Genomic DNA, 22,120 nt, shown 5'->3' with positions numbered 1-22,120 from the left:
TTCGTCACTGGGCTAGATCATATTATCATTTTTTTTTTTGATTTTGGTAAACTGAAAAGCCCGTATTTTAGAAATCATTTTATTACTTTGCGCCGGACAAACAATGGTCATGACTCATGCGATCAGGCGTTGGCCCATGTAGACGCAGCGGAGTGAAATGGGCGGGAAAGAGGTCAAGTCTCTCTCCCTTCATTTCGCGTGTCAGTTACGATAGGGTAGTTTGTGATGTTTTACTCCGTAGAATCAATAACGACAAATTAATAATAAATAACACCAAATTCAACTTTTATCCGTCAGCCAGCAATCATGAGTTCTTGACCATGGACTCTAGTTCACGTTTATAATCACCACTCTTCCCTTCTTCATCGTCGCCTCCTCATTCGTCCATTTGTCAAGCAACCTGCCATCAACTCCATTCTTGCCTTCATTGATTCAACTTCCTTCCTACCTTGCTTTGTTTTAACCCTCTTCTTGTCCTCTTTTTCTAAGGCTCAGTTTTTTTAAAATTACCCCCCCCAAAAAAAAAGGTATTTTAGTTGGCGAGTAAGGAAGATCTGGGGGAAAATCTTAAGGTAAATACGAGAATGAGTGAGAATTACTAGTCATTTTTTTTAAGTCTTATTTACTAAACTAAAAATGCATTATTTTCTCAGCTCCCCTCGACTTTCTCATCTAGAATAGTTTTTTCCCCCCTTCAAATTTTAAACAAGCTGTCCCTAATAAATCTATTGAATTAGTTAGAAGCTTTTAAACATCAGGCGTGCACTTGAATTGGATTGCTTTCTCATCCAATTGATATCCAACAATTCAGATCAATTCTTAATGTTAGAAGAATTAACTCTCGTTAAGTTGGGTACGAAGAATTCGATTTCCTCAAGTGAAGTTGAATATTCAAACTTTATGAACAGGGAAAAAAATTACATTCTAAAGATTATTTCTAATTAGATAAAACAAGATTTGGTCCCCCAAAAAAAAAAAATAACGAGATTCGAAACTAATTCCATAGTACATAATAATATCATTGATTATATCAAACGAGCGACAAGGGAAAGGAGGAAGACGTACTCCAAAGGAAAAATGATGCTCTGAGATATTTTTAGGGGACATTTAGATAAAAATCAAACCATAATTTTAAAAGTGTTTTTACGGTTTACAAAATAAATATGTGGAGCAGTTTGTCTCGTTTTACAAAAAAATACTTCTGAGAATCACTTTTTAATGTTACCAAACACCTTTTTAACAAGAGACCCCAATAATATCATTGATTATATCAATTAAAAGCATAGGTCTTTTATTAATCTTAATATTTGTTGTGAATCAACATTCCCGTGCTGAGCCAAAAACGTATATTAAAGACTTTTTAAAAATAGGATATGAAAGTTTGTGATGGCAAAAATAACAAAAAAGAAGAATGTTTTGTTTTGTTTTTTAAAAAAAAATCAGTTCATATCTCAAAATATTAATTTTAAAAATAAAAATAATAATTTAAAAATCAAAGTCATTGATAGGTCTCATTTTCAAATAATTTTTACAGTAAATATGACTACGTCAAAGACCTATTTCCTCAGCTTTGGAATTTTTTTTTTTGACAAAAAAGGGGAAAGAAAATAAAAGAAAAGAAGAAAAAACTGCGGCGGCAGAAGTGGCGCGGGGGAGGATCTGCGGCTGCGCTCAGCGAGCCGAGGGGGATTCTTTTGGGCCAAAGAACAGTGGGGATTGGCATGGTAGATAGTAACAGCATCGGTCTGAGGATTAAGTCGAAACATCTATGATATATGCATCATGCTATCAGCTGACTAAAGTGGCATCTGCTCTCTCTTACAACCTCATTCTCTGGATATACATCCCACTCCCACTCTCATCTTCCCATGAATCTCTGAGCTCTTCCAATCTCCATGGCTCTCCCTCACTCTGCTCTTTCCTTCCTCATCAATGCCTTCCCTCCCTACCTCTTCCCTCCCCATTCCCACTTTCCCTCCGCATTCCATTTCTCAATCCCCACCCGCCCCTGCTTTCCCTCCCGTCTTTCCCTCCCTGCTTCCGCCCCCAGGAGTTTCGTCGTCAATGCCACAGAGGCTGCTGCTGCTGATAAGCAGCCCCTCTCCAGTCGGTTCCACATATCCACAGGATACCCTTTGCCGTTTGGAGCCACTCTCCGTGACGGTGGTGTTAATTTTGCCATTTATTCTGGCAATGCAACCTCCGCCACTCTCTGTTTGATCACTCTCTCTGATTTGCACCATGTCTGTTCATCACTCCTCTCTACTCTTCTCCCCTCTATCCTTCTTACTATTTTCTTTTTATTTTCATTTTTTCAGCTTTCGTCTTCTCTGAAGAGAAAAACATATAGATATCGTGGCTAGGACCAATCTCTTGCTTTCATTTAACTATTAACATATCACATTAGTATAGTAACTTCAGAGACGGCTGATTTCTATTAGAACGTACTTGTATTAATGGTTGAATGTATTTGTTACAGAATAGAGTAACGGAGCACATTCCTCTCGATCCGTTGATCAATAAGACTGGGGATGTCTGGCATGTATTTCTGAAAGGCGATTTCGAAGATATGCTATATGGCTACAAACTTGATGGAAGGTTTTTTCCTGAAGAAGGACACTACTACGATTCTTCTCGTATATTATTAGATCCTTATGCAAAAGTTAGTGGGCCAGCACTCTTCTTCTAAGGCTGTGTTTGTAATATAATAAGCAAGACTAATTTCAAATTTTTACGTCTTCTTTTTACTATTGTATTGCTGTATGCTCTAATATAACTCTCACTTGTCTAGGCAGTTATAAGCAGAGGAGGGTTTGGTGCTTTAGGGCCTGACGGTAACTGCTGGCCTCAGATGGCTGGCATGATTCCTTCTTCGGATGAGGTACTCTATTCTTTTTTTTTTTTTTTTGGGGGGGGGGGGGGAGACTTCGATGCATATCTGTGTGTTTCTATGTATGTCGGACTATTTTTCCTTTAACTTTTTGAATGCTACATTTTAACTTCAAATTGTTTCATGTGATCTCAATGAGTAAATTTCCAACTTTCCCTGATCAAGGGTTCATTTAGTCTACTGCAAATAGAATGGAGTAATGCTTTTTATTATTTTGTGAGATGTGCAGTTTGATTGGGAAGGAGACTTACCTCTGAAATATCCACAAAAGGATCTTATTATATATGAAATGCATGTGCGGGGTTTTACAAAGCATGAGTCAAGCAGAACTGAATTCCCCGGTACATACCTTGGTGTAGTGGAGAAACTTGACCACCTAAAGGTGAGTTTCTTATAAAGTCAAGTATGAATGTTTGATATTCCCTTCGTCTCTTGTTATAAGATCCAATTTTTTTGAATTGGTTTGTCTCTTTTTATAAGATCCCTTTTGGGTTTGTCTAAACAATAAATACATTTTTATCCACTTTATTTTTAATCACTGTACTCTCTCTCATTATCTTTTTCCCATACATTCTCTCCTCTCTTTTTTTTCCCCCTCACTGACATCTGCCCACTTATAAATAAGGGCATATTTGGAGAAAAAGTACATTTCCAACATATTTATTAGTTTTAACTAATTTTAACAATTATCTTAAACCACGTAATATAGTTAAATGGATTTTATAATAAGGGACAGAGGGAGTACATATTAGATGTCTCTCTCTCTCTTTTTTTTAATTGTCTCCATTTCATGGATGCAAACCTCTTGAAGGTATAAGATGGAAATTTTAAATGGTACTGTCAACTTGTAGCTGTTTTTATTTTTCAGTAAACTTGTGGCCCTTTTAAAGGTTAAAGTTCAGCTCCCATTTTGAATTATCGAGAATGTGTGATATCAACTTTTAAAGGGGTTTCTGAGCTTTGCATTGAGTACAGAGATTAGGGTCATATAAAGTTATGTTTGCTGAGTTTTGTTTATCTGTCTTTGCACATGAACACTTTTGATGTGATTTAAGGAACACCAAAGATGTTCCTTTTCCACAATACAAGGTGATGAAAGTTGTTATGTAGATGAGCATGCATTATCCTAGCATAATTTTCATCACCATCCAAACGGAAAAATTCTTTCCAAAATTTTTTACAGAAAGTAGGATTACGATAAGTAACAATAGACTTGGGAAAACCATGCACCTTGACCGCTTTATCCATAAAAATATGAGCAACATCCACTGCTTTGAAAGGATGCTTAAGAGCCATAAAATGAGCACCTTTGGATAATCTGTCTATTACCACTACCATAGTTGTTTATGCATGCTCATCTATATAGATAATTACAATAAAGCCCATATATCAACCCATTGCACCTGTGATATTTCCTTTCCACTTCACACAAACGGTTAATTTATTATTCATGATGTTAGTTTTCAATTGCTATAAATCCTTTTGCAGGAACTTGGGGTCAATTGTATAGAATTAATGCCATGTCATGAATTCAATGAGTTGGAATACTTCAGCTACAACTCTTCACTTGGGGATTACAAGTAAGAGAATTCTTGAAACAATTGCATTTAATCATAATATCCTACTTTTTCTTGAGCATCCTGCTGATGAGCTAAATCCTAACTTGATGCTTGCTGTAGAAATTGTTACAATCTTTATCACTGGCTTCTGTTCTGAATAAGTCGAAGTGTCAATTGTAGGTGCTGGCCAAACCATTGGCTTTTACTAAAAGTCTTTGAGCTAGCTTTTTTCTTCATTTTCAAACATGCGATTTCATCCTGCATAGTAATATGTTGGAAGTTTCTTTCAATAATGCAGCATAATTTGATGAATTCGTGGTCTCTTACAAATACCACCACATCAGCTCTATAATTCTTGTTTTGTTTTTCTGTAATGATATAATCAACTTATGGTGATATGCTGTGTTTTTCTTCCTTTAGGGTGAACTTTTGGGGCTATTCAACTGTCAGTTACTTTTCACCAATGATTAGATATTCATCCGCTGGTATAAACAATTGTGGCCGGGATGGGGTCAATGAAATTAAGTTCCTTATCAAAGAGGCACATAAACGAGGAATGGAGGTGACCATGGATTACCTGATTTTGTTTCTTTTGTATTTGTAGTTTTTCTCTCTGAATATAATTATGTTTTCACTTTTCATTGCTAACTTTGCAAATTGCAACCAGGTTGTAATGGATGTTGTGTTCAATCACACAGCTGAAGGAAACGAGAAGGGTCCCATAATTTCTTTCCGAGGAATTGACAATAGTATTTATTACATGCTTGCCCCCAAGGTATACCTAACAATACTTTCACACTTGAATTATTTGATTGTTGGAAGTTTTTGAAGTTCTGGAGGGGTTCAAAAGAAGACTTTCGACAGTATGTGTAATCCATCCATTATTACATCAATTTAACTGATAACAAAGCACATGAGAACTGAAGATCTCTATTTTGGCCATTTTCTTGGTCGTTCATTCTACTTCTAAGCTTGCGATGGACATTCTGTTTTTCCATAAATTATACTGAACGTTTTTCTTTATGAAGAAAGTAGAGGATTTTATTCCATATCGAATTCAATACAGAAGCTGGAAATACATCAAGCAGGGTAGCCACAACTGAATGTCGGCTCCTCTCTCTAAATTCTCTATCTAATCGTTCTAACTTATTTGAATAGATTCTGCAACCTAAAACTAATGGAATGATAAAAACTGAATAATAATAAAATAATGAGAAAATGATAAACAGATAGGAATAAGAATCTAAATGGTCTAGTAGCCTGTTGGCCTCGTATGGGCCTTTACAGTCGCCAATACTTCAATATTTTTGGCTGAGTCATAAAATTTTACTCCGTTTTGGACATGAACAATGCATATGCTTGGGTTTTGTTCTGCAGTCAAGGAGAGGAATTTAATCTTATACATATATCTTGATAATTCATCTTACAAAGAACTTTTCAGATTTTTCAGGGAAAGAAAAGATATGAATGCTTAAGGTAAACTAAATTCGTTTTACAAAAACACATAAAGCATAAAGGGCACTACTTTAAACTAAATTCAAAAGTGACATGAAACAACCAGCAGTTGGAGAGTGCTGCCAAAATCCAGTAGCTAGAAGCAAATCTTAGTTCTCTTTCCAGTCCGGCAATGGCTCAGGTGCATATTATGTTTCATTCATTGAACTGAAAAATATAAAGCCGAAGGTGCTCTTGTCCTTTAAGTAGACAAGGAAATTCTGATGGTCAATTGTCCCTTCTTCTGTTACATATATTGTAATAATTCCAAAAACGTGTTTGCTTCCCCATTTTTCAGCCTATACTTCTATCTTTCCCATTGTATCCAATGCAGCAGCTTCTCTTCTTTAGTTCTTCTGTTTCCAGGGAGATATATATATATATATATATATATGACTGCACCATAAATTATAAAAGAAAACAATTAAAGTAGATAGATTACTACATAGGTTTCATTTTACCACTGAATTTTGTCTGGCCAGGCAAAGTTTATTGCTTGGTCTTAGTAAGCACTAGCACATTTAATCTATGCTTCTTCCTTGGTTTTAACTTTTGAGTTTCCTAGATGATGGTCATATATGTTTTCACTTCATATTGTTCAATGCCTTTGGCACATGATATTTAGAATAATACTCGTTTTCTACAGGGGCAGTTCTATAATTATTCAGGTTGCGGGAACACATTCAATTGCAACCATCCTTTTGTGCGGCAATTTATAGTGGACTGCTTAAGGTATGCTTATTATGATTATCCGTGGTTTGATTTTATGAAGTCAGTTTCTCTCTGTATTTTACCATTTTTAAACTTCTTTTAGCATGAATATCCTGTTTCATTTTTGTTCGGAAAACTTCATCCTATTTGGCTATTAAAAGATTGTTGACTTTTATTTCTAGGGAATGGGAATCTATAGTGACCGGTTAAGGCATACATGCATATTTTTATCATAAATGTCAGATTTAGTAGTGTGTGAAAAGAAACCCATCACACAAGATATTCATCGACATTCCCGAGATTGTTGATGATTTCATACGGACATGATTGGCACCTCAATTTATAGAACGGGAACAGAGGACCCAGCAGCTAAAAATTGAAACACTTTTTTCATTCAAATTCCATATCAATGCTTACTACCCTAAGAAAGACAAAATGCTTTGTGTCCCCCTAATTCAGCCAAGACTGGCTACCTAAATGTGACTTTCAATTATGTAATTAATGAAGTTGTTAATAAGCCCTAAATATGATGCAATTTATTGGAAATTAACAGGTACTGTGACAAACTCCAAAATGTGCTAATTCTAGTTTGAGGATTAATTATTCAAACAAGGAATCTTACGGAAGCAAGCTTTTGAATAGTTTCAATTCAAGTTCCATTCATTTTCTAAAACGCACTATCTTAAGACAAGCTAAGAGAGATTCTTTAATGCTCTGATATTTGCAGTCTAAGCACTCTTGGGCTTGCTCTAATGTTCACTTTGATTCTGTTATGACCCAAGACAGGAAAACACTAATCCTTGAATATATTAGGGAAGATTAGACTCAAAAAGTAAAAGCAAGGGATACAATTCAATACGTTCAAGATAAACACTACTCTGTTACACAACAAACACACTAACGGAACTGATACAAGAGTGATACAGATTACAACACAACAGATGACCACTAACAACAGATACAAATCACATACAGACACAACTCTCACAAACAGGTTTGCCAAACTTCCAAGAGGTTTGCACTCCTCCCCCAAGGGCCAAGCCACAATTCAGATTCTTCTCTGCCCTCCCCTTGAACCAGTGTGAATATCTAAAGGCCCAAAAGGTGACTCTCACAGGCTATCTCATAGACTTCGACTACAGAACTCTACAGTTACCCTACCTCTCTTTCTTTCTCCAAAATAGCAGGAAGCTTCAAGTCAAAGTTCTGAACATCAAAAAGTATATTTCCCTTTTCCGTGTTTATTCCCAAGTTTCCAAAAGTAATCCTAACAGATTCCCGACTGATATTCAAGAAAAACAAGGAGCCAAGGAGTTCAGTATTGGATTAAAAATTGTCTTTATTGTGAGGAAAAAATAAAAAGCAAAAATGTCTGTTGATTCTGACAGGCGAGGGTCCTCTGCACAAGGAAATTGTAGGAAGGAAAATAATGACTAAAAGAAACTGGAATAGCAAGTCTCTTTCCAAACAAAGGATAACATGCATAACCAACACAACTAATATCCTGTCCAGGGTTATCTTTTTTCTGAATCAGAAGTGTTAACTCCTGTTTTTACATGCATCCTTTATATTTATTATGTTAAATAATCTTCCATTGATTTGCGTTCTGATCAAATATCTTGGGGTTACAGGTTGTTATCATATTGTTTGAGGATCTCACCATTTTTTTCCCTGGTTTTTGCAACAGATATTGGGTAACAGAAATGCATGTGGATGGTTTTCGCTTTGATCTTGCTTCAATTTTGACCAGATGTAGCAGGTTATATCATATAGTGCACTATTATTCAGATATTACTGGGGAGAGTGATGTTCTTATTTTCCTCTCTCTGTTTGTCATCAGTTTGTGGGATGGAGTTAATGTTTTTGGTGCTTCGATAGACGCTGACTCAATGACAACAGGAACCCCACTTAGCAGCCCCCCATTGATTGACCTGATAAGCAACGATCCAATACTTTGCAAAGTGAAGGTTTTCTTAATTATTTTATCATTGCAAGGCTTGATTTATATTCATTCAAGGACGAATTCTCTACCATGATGAGGATTGGCTATCATTTTCTAGTAATTTACATGTCATTGAAGAAATTCAAGGAATTGGTGAATCGTTTTTAAATTGATATCTTTTTTTTTTTTTTTTTTTTGGGGTGGGGGTGGGGAGAGGAAGAGGAATCTTGATAGGAAATATAAATTGTTAGGCTTGTGGTTTGCCTATTTATACAATGCCAGTTATACAACCTGTAGAGCAGCATAATAGCAGTGCATGTCATAAAGAATACAGTTAGCCTATTTAGTTCTAGTATATTTAAATTCAATATTTGAAGTTTATAATATTCATGAAGTTAAGTGGTTATCAACAAAAATGGACCAAATAGTCTAATTTCTTTAGCTAGACAAGGCTAATTAAATATTTCAAGATGATTTAAAGAAGGTAAACAAAATTATTTCAGGGATAGAGGCTTTAATTGCAATAGACACTCGTTAGCTCATCACCTTTTGAAGTTGGAGGAGTTACAATTAAGAGACGCAATGTATCCTTGCCATGCCCAGATTGAATACCTTGGCAAATGCCCAGGGAACCATGATCTGCACTAATATATGATTTCATTATTTTTGTTTTATTAAAATGTTTTGATTTGTCAGTTATATCATTATCATTTATATAGATTAGTTTTTTCGCTGATTTATACCAACTAGCTTATATGTACACACTAAATATTGTCAAGCAAAGAAACTGAGTGTCTTAATTTCATCTTGGTAGCTTATAGCCGAAGCCTGGGATACTGGTGGCCTGTACCAAGTTGGCACATTCCCTCACTGGGGTATTTGGTCAGAATGGAATGGGAAGGTAACCTATTGACCATGCCTAAAATGTCACTAAACTTTTGGGAGCCCTCCTGCTGTCTTGTCAATGCATGTTGTTTCCTCTTTTCCTATACCATTATACCATGGGAGTAGTGCTCTCATCAATGGTTATAATTGCAATCATCTTCATTGACCATATGCAAGTCAAAATGCTAGAGTTTAACCAATTTCTGCGGGCTTCTTACCTCTATCGAAAGTGGTTATATGAGTTTAGATAATCCTCTAACTAGGGTCTTTTCTTGCAATATCAGTATTTCTCTTTGCTGTTACATAACTTGCCAAACTTCTAAAGCAAGTCATGATCTCCAATATGAACATTGACATACATTTGTCATGATGAGTGAGGACCATTTATATGAAGATATTTTGTCATATGCAGTACAGGGACACAGTGCGTCAATTTATCAAAGGTACAGATGGCTTTGCTGGAGCATTTGCAAAATGCCTTTGTGGGAGTCCTAATTTATATCAGGTTTTTCTGTTGTCTCTTGTGACTTTATTAGTTCCTTTTGTGCAACAACCCCCTCTTTATTACATAGGTCCTCTTCTTTTAATTTTTTGTTAAATGGCATAAAAACACCTAAGCTAGCTGTAGGTCACTGATTTCTCATATTATTTGATTTTGGTTGTTGTTGTTATCCAGGTGACCTTAATGTTAATGCAGTTGTCTATGTCATGATGTATGCTTTCATATGGTTAATGTTAACTGTATTTTGACTCAGGGAGGTGGGAGAAAACCATGGAACAGTATCAACTTTATATGTGCTCATGATGGGTTCACTTTAGCTGACTTAGTGACCTATAACAACAAGCATAACTTGGCCAATGGAGAAAACAACAACGATGGCGAAAATCATAACAACAGCTGGAATTGTGGGCAGGTAGATGTTAAGAGACATTCTCTGGTTTGCATTTAAACAAACCCTGTAGCGTTTCTGCTTTCCTCTCATGCTTGGTGGCACTTCATTGTTTAATATTTTTAAATTTTGATCCTAATCTCACTATCTGAAGCAATGTTTATTTTATTTTATGTTATTTATTTTTTGAATGAAACAACACTATTTATGTTATTGATCATACTTAATAGATACTTGCATATTGCAATCAGTAATTCTAAATTTTTGGTCGTGCTAAAATTTTTTCTGATATGGACATTCATTACAATCTGTCAAATTTTTTTTTTTCATATTATTTTCCCCCCACTCCTTCAAGCCTATATACAATTCGAGTCAGGGCTTTTGACCATGACAATGAAGTGTTCTGCCCTCTGATTCATCATTATGCTTTTGTATATATAATTCAATGTTTACTAATTAAGTGGCATTATGTACGTAACATAGAAAATCAGTCTTTCTGATTGTCTTCCGTGCATTAGTTTAATATTTATACATTTACCATTTCCTGCCTGATCTCTTCACAAAGTTTACTCTATCTGTTGAATGTGGCCAGTTTTGAATTAGTTTTAGTTAAGCTGATACGCATAGATTTAAAGAATTTCTTAATCCTGAAATGGTATTCTTGTTTTATCAATACATATCATGTTAAACATGACATAACGTAACTGTGTGTACAATGCATGCATCTTCAAGGACGTATCTTCTCATTTAGCTTTTTAGTAGGATGAACTGTGTGCGGACAGCTGCCCTTTGGTGCTCAGCACACAGCCCTTAAGGTGGAACTACTTATATAATATGCAAAGAGGATGTACTGCTGGTTTACATTGTTAGGCTTCATAGTGTTGTTTTTGGTTACTTGTTTCTGTTAAAAGTTTATTTTTGTATTTTCTGATTTTTTTTTAATAACTAGATACATTTTAATTCTTCTCCTCCTAATAAAAATTCTTCTTTTATTTTTCATTTTTTAAATGTAGGAGGGAGAATTTGCCAATGCTTCGGTGAAGAAATTAAGAAAGAGACAAATGCGCAATTTCTTCCTTTCTCTCATGGTTTCCCAGGTCAGGCTACTTTAAACAACTCATGGTGCACCTGTAGCTCCTTGCGGACCATAAACACTTACATTTTAACTTACCTTATTATGATTTTGGTATTTCAGGTTGGAGTTTTATTTGATGGAAGTTAATTTTGCTGGTCACTCCTGTCATAATGCATAGCTGTAGAAACTGATCTGTGAAACTAATGTGAATGGATCATTGGTGGACTTCGTTAACTTCCTTGTGTAGATTATACCAACAAAAAAGAAGTAAATACAGAGAAACAGGGAGTCTAATTGAACCAAGGGTATTTAATTGTTCTACTGCAATGGAAAGGGCAAGAGTGACAGGCCCCATCACCAATAGGCCAAGGCTAGTCTTGTGGGTTGTGTGAGGTGTGAGGAGACTATAATGTTTTCAACCCCTTCAAAAGCATTTTCATTTGACCTCAAGGTAGGAATGCAGATAACTGCTGTCGAAGTTCTAACTGTATTCAGCAAATTATACCATAGTATAGAGCGTCTTACGTGGGTCGATAAGCACCTTCCATTCCAAAATTGTCAGGGCTTCTTAAGGAAATGACTATTGGGATATGGTGCTGAAATAGAAGCTTCAGTATTGCACTTTATTTATTTATTTTGGATACAAGGGCAAGGAACAAGCTTGAAAAATTAACACCTGGAAATCAAACACGCTACTAATCAAACAAGATAAAACCGAGTTATCCTATGTCCAGGGAGGTTCCTGCAGAAGAGTCAGCTCCCATCTCAAATAGTGGGCTTCCTTGGAAAATCTGCACTTTATTTTGAACCTCCTCATTTAGATTCAACTGTGATATATTCAGCTAAGAACCTCCACATTTGTGATTATCTGTATATTTTTATTTTCTGTTGCACGAGTCTGCATCTGAGCTTCCTATGATTTTCCTGAACCTGAAGATGGAACACCAATACGATCCAAATTATATCTATTTTAATCCTTACATTGGGTCTACAATTTTTGTTAAACCTGCTAACCTATCACTGCTTGCCTTTTAACATGGGAGAGCCAACATTTTTATGCTTCTGGATCAGGATTACTATTTACTAACATTGAACAAAAATTTGACAGGGAGTTCCAATGATTTATATGGGCGATGAATATGGACACACAAAAGGGGGCAACAACAATACATATTGTCATGATAACTATGTGATTCTCTGTCCACTAGAAAACTGCAAATTTCGCCATACTTTATTTCTATAGGTTTATTTTCAATTTTTTGGCAGCTTAATTACTTCCGATGGGATAAAAAGGAAGAATCCTCATCAGACTTCTTCAGATTCTGCCGACTTATGACTAAGTTTCGCAAGTAAGGATCTTTTATTTTCATTTCAGACTCTTTTATCTTATGTTCTGACTTTGTGATCCTTCAGGGAATGTGAGTCATTGGGCTTAGAAGACTTCGCTACATCAGAGAGGCTGCAATGGCATGGTCATTTTCCTGGAATGCCTGACTGGTCTGAAACTAGCCGTTTTGTGGCTTTTACCATGGTATGATCCTGTTTTTGCTCATATCCCTTGTAGTTGACAAATCTTTTGCTTCATTATTGCATTGTACTTGTCAAAATAAAAAATTTGAATAAACAGCGTGAGTGAAAATTTTTCTCCCTCCTTTGTGAGGGTCCATCCCTTGGGTTTCCCTTGTGTAGCATTCATCTCTCTCTGTTCATGAGAGTTGTGATCCCACTGCCTCTCTCCAGCATCTGCTGAGAGAGAGGATGTTTGGTTTTGTATGTGTGTTATGGGGGTAGTCGATGTGGGTATCTCTCTGAAGCCAACAGGTTTAATCGTTGACGTTCAGAAGTCTTTAGAGGCGTGGAGCGAAGAAAAGATGGCAAGATGAACAGCTTCTGCTAGGCAATTGAGGATTAGCAACAAGCACCTGGATTGAAAGGATTCTGCTAGGGCCATTGATGAGCAAGAGGTAGGGGATATGCGATTTTGGCTAATGGAGGAAGGAGTTCCATCAATTTGCCTTTCTCTAGTTCTGCGAAGCTTGACAGGTCTGAATCAAGATCATCCTCCACTGCATCACTTTCAAGTCACGAACCAGTGATTACATTGTTGTGGCCGTGGAGGTTAGTGGAGGACCTAAAGGCCTCATGGGTCTCCGTTCTCACAAAGGACATATAGTAGAGTAGATGGAACTCAAATATTTGGGAGAATGAGGCGAGTCTGAACAGGAAGGGTGAGGTAACGAAAAATTTGGTTTTGAATTTCTCAATCCGGTATGGCCTATTCCCTTTACACATGATTGTATGAGATTTGGGTGGCTGGTGTAAACATGTGGAATGATTCTCTTATACTATTAGAAACAATGAAATTCGAATGGGAATACTGGATGCTATGGTTTGTGCCACTGGATCATGTTGCTGGTGCTTGTATGGGAATGATTGTTTGGCCACAAGTACTGAAAAAATTGTAAATAAATTAAAAGATGATAAGAGATGGGTGCCACTAGGAGGCCATGTTAGTTCTAGTAGTGCAGTGGTTGCATGTGAGGGGATTATGTTGAAACAAAAAGTTAGAGAATGGATTGCTTTGTGGCTGGTAATTGTATGGATTAATTCTGTATGGTTATGTGATCTCATGGACATTGATGTAGTCTTCCACAGATTTTCTCTCTCTCTGAGGGAGAGCTTGAAAGCTGCAAGTGTTGAAGTAGCATTAGTGATAAAGGGGTTGGGCTCTTTTGTAGAGTAATTCACTGATGTAGTCTTCCGTAGATTTTCTCTCTCTTGCTTGAAGGGAGAGCTTGAAAGCTGCAAGTGTTGAAGTAGCAGTAGCGATAAGGGGGTTGGGCTCTTTTGTAGAGTAATTCTTAGGATTACCACCCCTTCTGGCCGCATGCTTGCTTTGTGAAACATTGGGATTTAGCTGTTACAATGTTGAGTTGCCAGGTGTCCTTAGAAGCCTCTCTGTTATTTTGATGTCTGTTCATCTTATTGTCACTATTGCTCTATTTGGTTCTGACTTTGAGGTTGCTTTGTCTGAATATGTTTTGACGCTGGTTACTGATGCATAATGGGAGTGAGATCATTATGGATTGAAAATTGCGAAATTCAATGGGTGATGATGTCTTGGCTGAAATATGTGAAAACTTGAACTGTTTTGCAAAGCCAGAAGCTGAGAGGAGTTTGGGCACTATGCTCATATACTGTGGAAGGATATGTTTGGCTCAGTTTTGCTTTGTGCTGGGATGCTCTGTAGGTCTTGAAAGATCCTCAGGAAGCTTCTTCCACTCTTGTCCAAAATGGAGTTTTGGCGTATACGGGGTTGGGCAGTCTTTGGACAACCACCTCTTCTAGTACTGAGTTACATCACATAGGGCTATTCTTTCCTCTTACTGTTATTTTTTCTCTCTTTGGTTTCATTCTTCAAGAGAGAGGTTTGCATGTTGTTAGTTGTACTTGGCTCCTAGGTTACTTTCCTTCCTATTTCACAAATTATTTCAGTCCATTTATGTAATAGTTTTGAGGTTTAAAATTTTTGCCCATCAACTTCTCCATTCCAACATATGCCACCAGAGTTCCAGGCTTAAAACATATTTATCCTCCTTTTGTTGGAATACTCCGTGAATGATTGACTTGTGTCCTTATTTGGAATAAACTTGTACCCAGATTGACTCGGTGAAGGGAGAAATTTACGTTGCTTTCAATACGAGTCATTTACCGGTGACAATTAGCTTGCCCGGGCGTCCTGGATGCAGATGGGAGCCCCTGGTAGACACCAGTAAGCCTTCACCTTATGACTTTCTCGCAGCAGACCTACCTCACAGAGACATTGCAGTGCAACAGTATGCTCAATTCCTTGATGCTAACTTTTATCCAATGTTGAGTTACTCTTCTATCATCCTCCTGCTTACTCCTGATCCCAACGCTTAATTTGGAAAATTCTGTTGCCTCCAAGGCACCTTTCCTCATTATCAGCAATATTTTTCTGTGTAATGGAACAAATTATTTTCGTGTAAAAAGAAACAGCTCTACATCTATTTAATGGGTATGTATTTCAGTTGCTTACATGAATTTAAAATGTAACTCAAAGCAAGTCTTTCATATATGAAGGACTTAGATTGACTCTAAGGTATTGGTATAGCCGATTGATGTAAATATTTTTTATATGACCAATTTGATGCAAAGATGTCTGGGAAAAGCTGAAATGGTGGTTGCCCTATAAGCGATCGATGTGACTATTTTGTTAGATGACAGACTCAACGATCGTCTGACTGTTGTGCCTTGGCTTGCCTCAATTTGGTGGGCACACACAAGTCGGCATTAAGATAGCAACTCCGCGTTTGCTTTCCTCAGTCTTGCATTTCTAAGAATATGTTGAGTTTAGGATGGAATGAAATGGGACAGCCATGGATGGTGTGGAATAAAGTGGGGTGGGGATTTCATTTTAACAATCTGAGAGTTGTTATAAAATAAATGGAATAAGATTACTTATACTTTTGTAATTTTATGGTGGGGGAGGAGAAAGTGAGAGGAGGGGTGAGAAGAATAAGTGGTAGTTGTGCAATTTATTTCAAGTCATTCCATCTTAGGAAAAAGGGCCTTTCAAATGACTAATGATGTTGTAAATGGCCATCCCAAATCATTCCTCACTTTGGAAAAATTCTCATAGAACAATAATACATGCATTTAACCCGTCTCACTCTATTCCATTTAATTCTAGAAAAGTTTCTTATTTGCTTGTGGAGCAATGATGAAATGTTAGATTTCAAATGAAATAATATTAACTGTTTAACATGTTAGTTAAAATGATAAGGAAGCATATATGAAGTTTTCAAAATGATAAAAAATGTCATGGTTATTAAGTTAACTAATGCTAATCATTTAACAAACAATACCATGTGTTGCACAGTATTTTCACTCCCCACAACCATGTCCGCTATTATAGAGTCTTTTGCATAATTTCATGGTAGCACCTTCTCAGTATTAAAGCTGCTGCTCCGCCAATTGCCTCATCCGCTATCATTTTCTTTGGTTTCTTCTTTGTCTGTACTTTTGCCTCCAAGCTAACTAGTTATAGATTAGGAACACCGTGATTACAAATTAACCATGTGTTGGAGACGGAGAGGAGATTAAGGAGGTGGAGGTGAAAACATCGAAGAAACTTTTGCAATATTTTCTTGATTAATATGTTTGTTAAACAATAAATAACAGCCAATGAATATATTTGTATTTCAACCCTAAAATAAATCAAATGCAGCGACGCTCCTAACAAATAACTAGGAATTAGTGTCCGACTCTTAACGTCAGGAAATGCATCGTCTTCGAACATGTGCTTCTACTGCGCAATTTTTAGAATAATTTTAAACTGCTTATATTTGAAAATCAAATAGCAGGAAAATTCATGATACATTCAAAACTTGTACTAGTCAATTTTGTGTTTAAATGGACAAACTCGGGTTGTGGCGCACCCCCCCATATGTAAGACAACAACAAAAAAATCCAAATTCTATAGAAATGGGAGGTATACCACCAAGGAAGCCACCTAATAAATAAAATGGAAAAACATGATGGTTTCCCAATGTTCTTGTGAGGCCTTTTCGTGAAGTATCATCCTCTGAACACGTCCTTCAAATAAATATCATTCCTTCTCTATCCATAGGACACCAATTGTGATAAAGTTAAGTCAAAGTGCAGCACCAAACTACGCTCCAACACGTCTATATATATACAGCTAGTCTCCGGAAACATATTTTTTCTCTTCGTAGTATTTCTTCTCACTCGTAGCCTTCTTAGCATTGCGTTTCTGCAGCACAAGCAAAAGTGGAAGCAAAAATATATGATGTTCGCTTTCCTTCTTTTTTTCCTTTTTTAAAAGGGTGGGGTTTAGGATCATGCGTCAAGAATATCATTGATGTGAAACCCGAGGGTTGCTCCAATATCAAGAAAGCAAATAAAATTAAGACTACCTTGTAAGCTTCGTGATTAGCCATTATCCTTCGGGCCACTGAAGTAGTGGTTACTTCCTTTGGGCTATCAAGCAACCGGAATATTCCCTTCATCATTGGTACCTTGTATGGATCAATATCACACTGCAAGGCAATATTTTTTTCCTGGCATGTTAAATGGAAATCGGTATTTTATCACATGTGAGCTTACAGATGATGAATGAGCTTACATTTTGTGACTTCTCTGCGACTGTGCCATGAACAACTAGGGAGATATTGAAAGTTGTAATCTGTTTCGAAACAAATGTACACCTCGTCATATTGAAATATGTAAATGATACACAAAGAAAATAGAAATTATCCTTGATGATGAGATCAGATGGGATAGACAAGCCTGGAAAAAACATGAAACAGTTGCTAGCCGAAACATCAAAGCAAACAAGAGACAGGCTAATAGCTTTGACGGTGACACAACACAACAGGGAACATCACAGATCCAACTTCCAACTCATTAATAACAATCTGATGGTGAGAAACAAGAGGAAGGATCTGTTCGTTTACTCACTAAGGTTTGACCGATCATCACAAATAACTTATCAAGATGAAACCTTTCCTCCTTCTCTCTCTAGGTTGTATGCTCGTATTTATCCATAAAATCATCATACAGCAGTCATATTGAAATTAATTAACAATTTAAAATGTACAAAAAGTCGGTTTCTGTACACATACACTAGGAATAATTCCAACTAAGATATTTCCATAATGATACAATGATAGCTGCTTTAATGTGATTCAAAAAATGTGACAACAGGAACTTACCATATCATTTGTAATTTCCCAAGGCGCACCGATAATGACCTCATCTACATAACGACAAGCCAGCACACTGAGACTACGTTCATGCAATTGCATAATTGGATAGTGGCTCCCCCGATGTTCACTACAGGAAAGTTTTATCTACTCTTCAAGATAATACCAAAATAAACTCCATAAAGTCAAGTTTTGCATGATAACAAACTGCATACCTCACTGTCTCGTCAGTGTGGACACCAACCAGAAGAAAATCTCCAAGCTCCCGAGCCCTCTTAAGAATCTGAAAGCAAATGAAATAATGATTAAAGAATCATACACTATAATAGAAATTAGATCACATTTTACCTTCAAAATATATTTTCATACTATGATAAAATTTAATTTTTGACTGTAATAATACTAAATTAAACCCATGTATAAATCTGTTTACCTCAACATGTCCTGCATGGAAGAGATCAAATGCCCCATCAATGTAAACAATACGAGCATTTGGTCCAGGGCCCTATAATAAGGAAGGAGTCAATAATTATTTTTTCAATGGGGAAAAACCCTCAAAACTAGAATGTAAGAAGACAGAGCTCTTGCAAGTTTCAAAAGTCACACCACTGTTCTAGACATAGAGATTTACTAACCAAAAGGTCCAAAACATATAATATGTGCGTGCGTGTGTGTGTGTGTGTGTGTATCCATCCACATAAAAACTATATCGTAAAATTCCATATATATTTCAATCAATTGAAATATCTCTAAATGTATTAATAGACACAAATAAATATTCATTGAAGCTTCATTCTGCACTGAATTCTAATGTGATCTGCATTAGCTGTTTTCCTAATATAATCTAGCTGAAAGTGTCATTTGAGAATCAAGAAAGAATCTGCCACTGCTAGAAATTAAAATTTTGCCCAATTCTCCAAAACTTGAAGTTAAATAAGACAGTAGAAAGGCCCTAAATGGGAGAAAGAGACATCTTATAATTTTGGCCAATCCATTCAAGATTAGACACTTCACAACTCATCATGCCCACTCTTGAATGGCAAGGACAGTACTATGATGCAAAGACCTACCCACGAAAAGACAGTAAAAAAATGTAAAGACCGTCAAGCCCAAAATGTAAACAAGTGACATTTATTGGATTAGATCAACCAACATAGAATACATGACGTCAGAAGAGGAACAATAAAAAATATAGCAAGAGACTAAAATCCACCAATTTGATTAGTAGAATTACAGAACAACACAGTTAGGCCACACCAGCAAAATATACCTTGCCATTTGAAAACTGGACAATGCGTCGGGAAGTTGGTAAGAAATGCGCCAAATGGGCACCCTTCAACTGGCTTTCTTCCTCAAGCCTTGCATCATTGTCATCATGATCTTTACAAACTTTCGTATCTCCCAGAGAAGAAAGTATTCTGCCTGCAATGAAACAATATTAGCAGTAATATGTATGATAAGCACAAAAATGATGTGCTGAAATTAACTGGGTACAAGAGAATCACATCAATTAAGATGCTCTACGAATTTGAGAGAACCTTAGATAATCTTTTGAGCTTAAATAACTTAATTGTCACACTTGCAGGTGTGCACAGAAACAAATGTACAGAGTTTTTTTCCTTCTTTTTCTCCTCTTGCCAATGAATAGTTGCTTCAACAAGAACTTGCAAAAGAAGTTCACCCAAAAAAAAAAAACAACTTGCAACGAAAAAGGTCTTAACTTATTCATCAGGAACCCAATAAAAATAATCATGATTTGCAGAACTTCTGACATTTTACAGATATAGATAGACAAACTCAGTACCTACGATATCTGTGCTGGAAACTCCTTCAGTACGTTTAATTTGCTTATAGCGCCCAGCTTTCTTTGCCAAGGCATAAGCGTCAGTCCCATCTGGAAGCAGGCAAGGATCATCACCGTGTATGATATAGTCTACTTTGTATTCATGAAAGAGACGATTCAAGAATTGCTCAGTAATAGCATAGGGAGCATCAGTAATGACTTCATCCACCCATTTCAATCCACTCACAAGGGCCAGCCTGGAAGGTTAAATACATTTTCAAATCGGAAGGGCACTTCCACATTGCAGATTTAAAATTCCCTAATATATCCTGTACATTTAATAACGCTACAATATCAATATTCAGGGACTGATCATATAACGTTCCTCTAAACTTCAATTGTCTTTTACAATCTTGATTAGCATTAATGTCTTTGACGCAATTCAAGTTTCTTTCGTTGTCATTGGCTATATAATGGAATTAAAGTAGAAATGACTAGAGCAAATTGGCGGATTCAAAATGCCAAAGAACTCACAAGTTACAACAACAAAATCTCAGCCCCAGTCGTACATAATATATGGGCGGCTAGCAACTACGAGTGAAACAATTACCAACATAAGTTTGTACATTTCAGAGGTAAACTTGAGACCCCAAAAGGAAAGCAATTCGGGTAGGTTGTAAATCACGAATTTGCCCCAAAAAAAGAAACAACCAAGGAAAGAAAAATAGAAGATCATGTAAATATCGATTCTTAAAAATTAAACTCATTAGTGATTTTGCCTAAGGGTAGGGGAAAGAACATGGGGGTAGTAGATGAAAAAGGATCACCTAACATGGTACAAAAAGCCTGACTATGCATAAACGTTAATGAAACTAAAAAAGTGTACCTCTCCTCCATCGACAAAACAGGCGGACCTTTATTAGCCAAAATCTCCTCGTCATTAACAAGACCCACAACTAACTCATCCCCAAGCGCTTTTGCTTGTCTGAGAGCATTAGCATGCCCATAATGCATCAGATCAAAACAACCATCCATATAAACCCGAACGCGCTTCTTCCCAATTCTCTTTTTGCGGAAAACTCCCAAACCAGACCAGGAGTATGGCAGAGAAGGAACCCCAATCCCTCCAAAATAACTAGATGACAGTCCCAGCAAGGCAGCTGTGAGCATTAGACCACCAAAGAGGTGTGGGCTGTAGGATACCCCGTCCCAAATCCAACCGTTACCTTCATAATCCATGATTGTCTCTATCTCTGTCGCCAATTCACCGCACCTCGGAAACTAGAATCTATTTGTGGGAGGAGACACAGATGACGGACCTGCGAAAAAGCTACCATGATTACATATTTCTAATCTTATTCAGAACAAACAAAGGATAAGCATAACGAGAGAATTCTAATTGATTTGAGAATATCAGCCAGCAGGGAGAAGATTGACGAATCAGGCACCGATGGAAATCCTTCCCAACACACGAGAGGCACAATTGCAAGTAAAATGTCGATGGAGGCCACATAAATATCGAATAACAAAGAAAGAGACTTCAGATCAAGGAATTCTGAATCTAACTCGTACACTTTCCCCTTTGTCAGAAATCTCCAAAGACAAATCTTCCTGATGCAGCGCCAGTGAATTTGGCAGCACAAATAAGAATACAGAAAGGAAATCCACCTCAAATCTTCAATAAAAATTGAAAGATGTTTCGAGGAAGCGAAAAGGAAAATGAGCAAATTTCTGGAAGACAAGCAATTTGAAGAGAAGCTACGGAGAAAAAAAAATAAAAAGATGAAAAATCGGGCAGGAATCAAGAATGACAGAGGTTTCATGCTTTAAGCATTTAGCCATGCGCCCTGAAAAGGATGGGTTGGGCGTGGGATCGAATCTTTACCTCTTCCTTCTCCGTTTGTCTGTGCTCCTCTTTCTCCGTTGGATTCCAATGGAAGAAACGTCTTCTCATGTTTTGCAAGGAAAAGCTGTCTTAAATAGATGCTACTTTGTTGGACAAAAAAATATATATGCTACTTTTTTCCCCAATTGATATTTTTTTATTGAAAAGCAAATAGCGTAAATGTCACCGCAAAATATCTGTTTCTGATTTTATATTATTATTGCATCGTATCGTATGAACTGACTCAATGCTGCCGA

The 22,120-nt window shown here is 36.7% G+C and overlaps 2 protein-coding genes across 3 annotated transcripts; one reads left to right on the top strand and one right to left on the bottom strand.

Annotated features, from left to right (window-relative positions):
• Positions 1-1,849: 1,849 nt before the first annotated feature.
• Positions 1,850-15,518, top strand: LOC114718758 (isoamylase 1, chloroplastic). Its single transcript, XM_028904186.1, has 18 exons — positions 1,850-2,243; positions 2,480-2,662; positions 2,792-2,881; positions 3,120-3,272; positions 4,379-4,470; positions 4,870-5,011; positions 5,117-5,224; positions 6,590-6,675; positions 8,342-8,413; positions 8,495-8,621; positions 9,411-9,497; positions 9,894-9,986; positions 10,237-10,395; positions 11,385-11,468; positions 12,555-12,635; positions 12,713-12,795; positions 12,860-12,977; positions 15,107-15,518. Exons 1-18 carry the CDS (start codon positions 1,896-1,898, stop codon positions 15,368-15,370), a joined length of 2,370 nt encoding a protein of 789 aa, XP_028760019.1. The 5' UTR covers positions 1,850-1,895; the 3' UTR covers positions 15,371-15,518.
• Positions 15,519-16,786: 1,268 nt separating this feature from the next.
• LOC114718318 (ethanolamine-phosphate cytidylyltransferase) lies at positions 16,787-21,954 on the bottom strand. 2 transcript variants are annotated; one of them, XM_028903607.1, is made up of 10 exons: positions 21,864-21,954; positions 20,865-21,297; positions 20,000-20,235; positions 19,466-19,617; positions 18,629-18,700; positions 18,411-18,478; positions 18,205-18,325; positions 17,616-17,675; positions 17,407-17,529; positions 16,787-17,243 (listed from the first exon to the last, which is right to left on the bottom strand). In XM_028903607.1, exons 2-10 carry the CDS (start codon positions 21,215-21,217, stop codon positions 17,172-17,174), a joined length of 1,257 nt encoding a protein of 418 aa, XP_028759440.1. In that variant the 5' UTR covers positions 21,218-21,297; positions 21,864-21,954; the 3' UTR covers positions 16,787-17,171. The 2 variants fall into 2 exon arrangements, with proteins under 2 accessions (XP_028759440.1, XP_028759447.1); XM_028903614.1 differs by lacking the exon at positions 21,864-21,954 and adding an exon at positions 21,551-21,595.
• Between the last annotated feature and the right edge of the window lie 166 nt (positions 21,955-22,120).

Source organism: Neltuma alba, unplaced genomic scaffold, assembly GCF_004799145.2.
Source record: "Neltuma alba isolate B1F8T4 unplaced genomic scaffold, ASM479914v2 tig00002165_pilon, whole genome shotgun sequence".
NCBI lineage: Eukaryota > Viridiplantae > Streptophyta > Magnoliopsida > Fabales > Fabaceae > Neltuma > Neltuma alba.
This window is presented reverse-complemented; position numbering and strand designations above follow the sequence as displayed.